Source organism: Electrona antarctica (genome assembly GCF_951216825.1).
Source record: "Electrona antarctica genome assembly, chromosome: 11".
In the NCBI taxonomy this organism is placed as follows: Eukaryota; Metazoa; Chordata; class Actinopteri; order Myctophiformes; family Myctophidae; genus Electrona; species Electrona antarctica.
In genome coordinates, this window is record NC_136792.1 from 33828381 (window position 1) to 33835147 (window position 6767).

The 6767-nt window shown below is 43.7% G+C and overlaps 1 protein-coding gene across 1 annotated transcript; it reads right to left on the reverse strand.

The window, feature by feature from the left end:
* Positions 1-5674: 5674 nt before the first annotated feature.
* Positions 5675-6454, reverse strand: LOC306932730 (catechol O-methyltransferase domain-containing protein 1-like; the record flags this gene model as incomplete). Its single annotated transcript, XM_079514636.1, has 1 exon — positions 5675-6454. One exon carries the CDS (start codon positions 6452-6454, stop codon positions 5675-5677), a length of 780 nt encoding a protein of 259 aa, XP_079370762.1.
* Between the last annotated feature and the right edge of the window lie 313 nt (positions 6455-6767).

A 6767-nucleotide genomic window follows, 5' to 3' on the forward strand; every position in this document is an offset into this window, starting at 1 on the left:
CTTGCAGGGGCAGAAGACCAAACTATTCAAGCATTATACACATTTTCAAATTATACTTTTTGAGAGAGTCAACAGAGACAACTGGGAGTTATTATTAGCATTATTATTAGGGGTCAAGCCCGAAGGCGAAGACCCCTTGTTTTCGTACTTATTCTGCAATTATTCGCAGTTTTGGCAGTCCTGTGCTTTCATTTCGGTAATTCAATTCGGCAATATGGTAGAGGGTTGTGAGAATCGCTCAAGAACTGAAGGTCACAATCATTCGTCAAAGGACCTCTGACCTTTAGATCTCCCAATTCATTCATTATATGATCTGCTCTATCCACTCAAAAAAGCAACATCAAAGATTTCTGTAGCCTAGTGGTTAACCACTCCCCATCGCATTTCCATTCATTTGTGTGGAGTCTGGACCCTGCTAATGCATGGTTGGTTGAAGGAGTACAGTGTTGACAAACAACCTCTCAAGCCATTCAGCGTAACAAAAAAATATGACGTCATCTACATTCTGCAATCAGTAAAGTACCACAGACGAAAAACAGTCTAAGTCCAAATTTCAGACTGACCCCTCCACGAAAAGGCCTCGGTGTCCTGAACCCTTATCTATCATTTATATATTATGGATCAATAGTGTGGACTTAGACTGTTATTCGTCTGTGGTACTCATTATTAACGACACTAACCCGGAACACACGGAACCTGATTGGGTCCAAAATCTGGACTCTGCATGCATGGTTGATTCGTGGGGGTATTATCTCCATCTCCAACCTATTTGGAAGCGTATGACATCACTCTACTCTATATAACATTACATGTTGGTCCTAATGGAGTCATTGTAGTTGTCATTGTATCGAGTATCAAGTATTGCTACTAATTAGAGGACAGGCATCGCGTATATCCTTATACGCAATGGGAACCAGGTGCCCTCACTCCCCACAAACACACAGTGATCTGGTGTGTCTTCCGCAGACCTGTGGACAGACAAATATTAAATGTGTTTTTCCAGTCGAATTCCCACTGCACACCCCTGCACTCACCTGGGATACGCATGCCAAATGTGAGATCATAGAAACACCCACCAATTCTATGAACGTATAGATTATTATATTCGGCCCACATATACACTGAGGGTCAGAACTCTGATCAAATTTGACTTTTAACATATAATCCACCCTGCCTGTCTTTCACGGCCGTACAGTATCCAAAGAATCACACCTGTGTGATTCTGAGGGGCGCACGTCATCATCGTACATCATCGTACATCATCATCAAGAATGGTGGTCCCTTATTGGCCAAGCGTTCCCACCGACATGATTGGTTAGCCAATTTGCTCGTCTACATATGACGTACATTTTCCCTTCATTGTCAATGGTTTCATGTTTTAATTTACGTCATATTTGCCGGAAAAGTGACCTCATTTCTCCTTTCATTGTCAATGGCAAATATTGAGACGTGTGAGGACAAAAGCTGTGCCTCTGAAAAATCACACCTGTGTGAAGTGAGGGGCTCTCTTATCATACATCATCATGAGGTAAAATAGAAACAGGTTGATGACTACAATTATTTGGGTTCATATATATCTTCTTCCCAAAAGGACTTTCCAACTAGGAAGGGTATGGCCTGGTCAGCCTTCCCTGCAATGACATGCATAAGATCTGGTCATCCCAGCTTAGTAAGATGTTCAAAGTAAAAATAGTTAGGACGACCGTTGAGCCGATTCTACTCTATGGCTCTGAGACATGGACACTTTCAAAGAAATGAGAGAAACGGTTGGATGGCACTTACACCTGCCTTCTAATGAGAGCGCAAAATCTGTCTTGGAAGAGCCACCCATCGACTAATCTAATATACGGCAACCTTCCCCGTGTTTCTTCACTAGTCCGATCAAGAAGAACACAGTTTGTCGGCCACTGCTACAGAGCTGACAATGAGGTTACCGTATATCTTCCCTTCTCTGGAATCCTGCCTCAAAGCAGACCAGAGGTAGACAACTGTCGTTCCCTGATGTCATCGCTAGGGACACATGCAGTAAGCAGGAACTGGGGATGGCAATGAAGGACCGGAAAGTCTGGCGTGGCATTGTGAAATCCATGATCTCGACCGTGGTCGAAAAATGATGTGAAAATAGACACTATGCCTATTTGCTCAGACACTATGACGTAAAATCCTCCATTCATCTGTCAATGGGAATTTAATGTTTGTGTAGGACGGAAATATACACTAATGAATATAGGAGGGGCTGGCACACGTAAAAAATCACACCTGTGTGAACTGAGTGGTGTTAGGTGTTATATAGACAGCTGTGGTCTGACGTAATGTCTGACGTAATGAAATCACACCCGTGTGAACTGGGTGACCATAGCAACCATGCTCATTTTTGAGTGGTGTAAACCACTCCTACAACTGGCTTTGTTAGTCTGTCTGTCTGTGCTCAAAAAATGAGCACGGTTGCTATGGTCACCCAGTTCACACGGGTGTGATTTCATTACGTCAGACATTACGTCAGACCACAGCTGATCAGTCTATATAAGACCTTACACCACTCAGTTCACACGGGTGTGATTTTTTTGGTACGAACAGACACGGGTCATTTTTTTTTGGTACGAACAGACATGGTTACAAAGCCAGTTGTTGGAGTGGTTTACACCACTCAAAAAATCACACTTGTGTGAAGTGAGGGGCGCTCTTATCATCATACATCATCATACTGTACATGCTCAGCCAATCAGTACATTCTGTGCTCATACCAGACACACATACACACAAAGCTGTGCATAGAAACGGCTATAGCGCCGCTCAAAAATATTTATGTCATTTGAGAATCAACAACTACTTGTAACTGGTTATGTTTGAACGAGTGCTTCCAAATTGTTCTGAAAACGAAATTATAGGTATTGGTGGCCAATTATGGAGTGGGCCAGGCTGCCAACGGTTTGGATGACGATCTAACAGAACTCTGTGTGATGATGGCTGTCCCCTCCGGTGTTGGCGAAGCAGTCTTGCACGAGCATCTGCCCGTGGTGGCATGCCCTTGTTTTTTTGCCTCCACTCTGGGCGTGTGTGGAGTTGTGGGGATAGGGTGATGGCCAAATCGATGACAAAAATCCAGGAGGCCATCATCTTTTCCCCCAACCCGAGCATATGCTTGCTCTAGTTGGTTGGCTCCGTCTGCATATGAATTCGGGGCCCTCTAATCAACATATATGACCACTCAGCCCCTGGCGTCTGTGCAATGTCATGTACAGAGGACGAGAATTAAAAGGAGTGTATGAACTGGCCTCCAGCAATAACTGCTGGCATAATGAATGGACATTACAGTGAATTGCAAAAATCTAACTGTTTATTCAGTTAAAGTCATAGTTATACTCAAGTATTCAAATGTATGAATTAGATTATTTTTAATGTCACTGCATTGCTCTATTGAAACGTAGAACATACAAAAGGTAACAAAAAAAGAGAGTATTGTCGTGCTGCTGGTAGATGAGTGCATGTGCATAATGAAGGACCAGGTGTAGTAGAATACAGTTTACATTCAGTTTGAGTATCGCTGGTCAGGTCGGGATGGTGAACAAACGACACTATGGCTGCTGGTTACAATTTACACAGAGATTCTGTCACTTGGGTCCTCTTGTTCTGGCACAGAACGGGAGATGATCCGTCCGTGCTGTTAAAAGGAACCCTGGGTGATAAGACTTTTAAACATTACTTGCCCTCTATAACTAAAATCTTAAAAATAGTTCATATTTTAAATCCTAAGGGGGGCGTAATTTTGCAGTGTCTGGCGCATGTCGTCACTCGTCTCGTTGACTTGTCGTCAACAAATAGCATAGCGATAGTGTCTGTCTGTTTTTGATGAATTGAACAAGGTGGACCCTCTTGTAAACAAGTGTAATGCTTTATTGGGTCGTCCACTCACAGTTAACAGTCTTTGTATTGAGTTGTGCTTGAAATGTACTGTACTTCTGCAAACTGTTAATAATTATTTCAATTTCGCACTTGGTTACATTAGCGCCACAACAATGTTTTAATTACTTCTGTAAGCAGCACATGCTTTTTGATGCATTTCAGTATCCATATAGATTGATTACACAAGTACGTGTGACGTCATACCTGCGCCATGCACCCTCCTTAGGATTAAAATATTTACTATTTTTAAAGTGAAGAAAGATATCGTATGTGTATCGTATTTAAATTTGTAGTTATAGAGGACAAGTATAATGTTTTAAGCCATATAATTCTTATCACCCAGGGTTCCTTTTAAACCTCGAGAAACCCTAATCACAATGAAAAGGAAAGGCTGATGCCCCTTATAAAACCTGAACACACAGGTGCAGCCAATGACATTAATGACAAGAACAAATGCACCCCAATCAGTCCCAGTATCTCAAATCGTTAGGCAACTAAATCCCATGTTAAACATATACACAGACAGGTGCCCAGGGCTGTACTGCCCATCACAACATGGAACCAAATGAACACTTATGTTAATTTGGTTCCATTTATACATTCTCTGAGTTTACACACCTGTAAGGGGCCATGTGGAACCCCCTCAAGGAACAATGATGGTACCGTACCTGAAACCCCACTTTGAGACAAACTGAGTGTTTCCAGTGAGCCAACATGCACATTAACAACACCCTGACACTGTTTGACCAGAATAGCACAGAGCCTTAATGAGTATAATTGGTAAGACCTGTGGAGAAAATAAGGACGAGGCCCAATTGCCATCGAATATGGCAGCAGCCATATTGGAAATACAAAGAAAGCCTATTGGTTTGAAGCTATAGGGTCAAAATCAAAGCCTACTCAGCATAATGACCTGAGCTTTACCATGAAGCAAAATGCACCAGCTCAGTGGCCTTGTGGTTAGAGTGTCCGCCCTGAGACTGGGAGGTCGGGGTTCAATCCCTGGCCGGGTCATACCAAAGACTCTAAAAATGGGACCCAATGTCTCCCTGTTTGACACTCAGCATCAAGGGTTGGATTGGGGGTAAGTCCCTGTGACATACTAGCGTCATGTCCAGGGGGTGTACTTGTACATCAAGCTGCCTCACGCTACAGAAACAGGAGATAGGCTCCTGCCCTATGGACCTCATGGCTCGGCAAGGCTACTTACTTACTTTTAAAATGCTCAAGTATACACTTTTGTTGTTTACTTTATCTACAGCAGTGGTTCTCAAAGTGCGGTCCGTCTCAAGCTCATAACACGATGTGATGCGATGCGTAGTGAGCTTGTACATACCTTTTATTTTGAGTGGTGCAACCACTCCTATAGACAGCTATGTGTGTCCCTGGGTCTGTCCCTGGGTCTGTCTGTCAAAGCACGAAGATAGCATTATAGCGTCTGTTCACCACCAAGTGTCACTGGTGCACAGCCTAACACACAGACACAGACACACACAGGCCAGGGAGGAGGGCTTGTACAGTACAGTACGGTACGGTACGCTACGGTACGGTACGGTACGGTACGGTACGGTACGGTACAGTAATACACTTACTTCAGACAGGTCTGATTTTTTACTTTTTTTTTTGACAAATCTTGAAAATCTTTGAACAATTTGGAATAATGCTGAACATGTTTAACAGACATCTTCCCTGGCACAAAATAGTTTCAGAAGGGGGTCCGCTGCCAGTGCCAAGTATATACAACATTGAACTTGGTGGTACGTGAACTGATCTACAGCTTGAACGCTAGCGTAAGGCCATCTCCCATGGTGAGCATGTTGAGGTTGATTCGAACATCGTGGTGCAGCTTTTTGTTGAGCTTGTCTATGGCCTGTGCGTCCAAGTCATGATGTGCTGGGTTTACTACCTTCCCACGCCACAGCACATTATCAATGGCAATGATGCCTCCTTTCCTCACCAGCTGCAGAGACTTTTCGTAGTAGTTATCGTAGTTGACTTTGTCTGCATCGATGAAGACAAAGTCAAACGTTCCGGACTCCCCAGACGCTATGAGGTCGTCCAGAGTTTGCAACGCTGGTTGTACGTGCAGGTGGATTTTATGGTCGACTCCCGCCTCCTGCCAGAATGGTTTGCCAATGTTGGCGTAGTCTTCATTGACATCACAGGCCACCAGAACTCCATCCTCTGGCAGAGCCAGTGCCACGTTCAGAGCATTGTAACCGGTATAAACGCCAATCTCTATTGCTTTCTTGGCTTCTACTAGTTTTGCCAGATTAGCCATGAACTGTGACTGCTCACAGGCGACCATAATGGAATTTGAGGAATCCTCCATTGTCCTCAGCCGGAGCTTTTTCAGGGCTGGATGTTCTCTCATTGAATGATTAAGGACATACTGCACGAGTAGATTGTCCTTTGCCCCATCATGACTCTTGAATATATCCATGCTGGAATATGTCGATGTATTTTTCCCAATGTAATAACCAGCTGCAAATATAGCTCCTAGTGTGGCGGATCCAATCAGTGCCACTTTGGAAGTATCCTGAAAAGACATTTTGACAACTACCCGTGGCTCTTTTGACACAGTACCTGTGCTGCAGCTTGAGTTTTCAAATCAGAGACCTAGTTAGTGTACAGCCCTGGTGGACCACGGTCAGAGTATAGGACTTAAGTTGATAAGTGCTTTAAAGCCTGATAGTGGTCTGGCTAAGCTGAGCTCATTATCTACTATATATAAAATTCAAGCTGTGGGTGTGTTGTGTCTGTGGGCACATCTGTGGCGGGTGCTCAAATATGCCCATATATGGACTCGACATTGTGATGCGTTGTCAACGCAATAACCCCGTCAAAGTTTCATGTCTCATTAT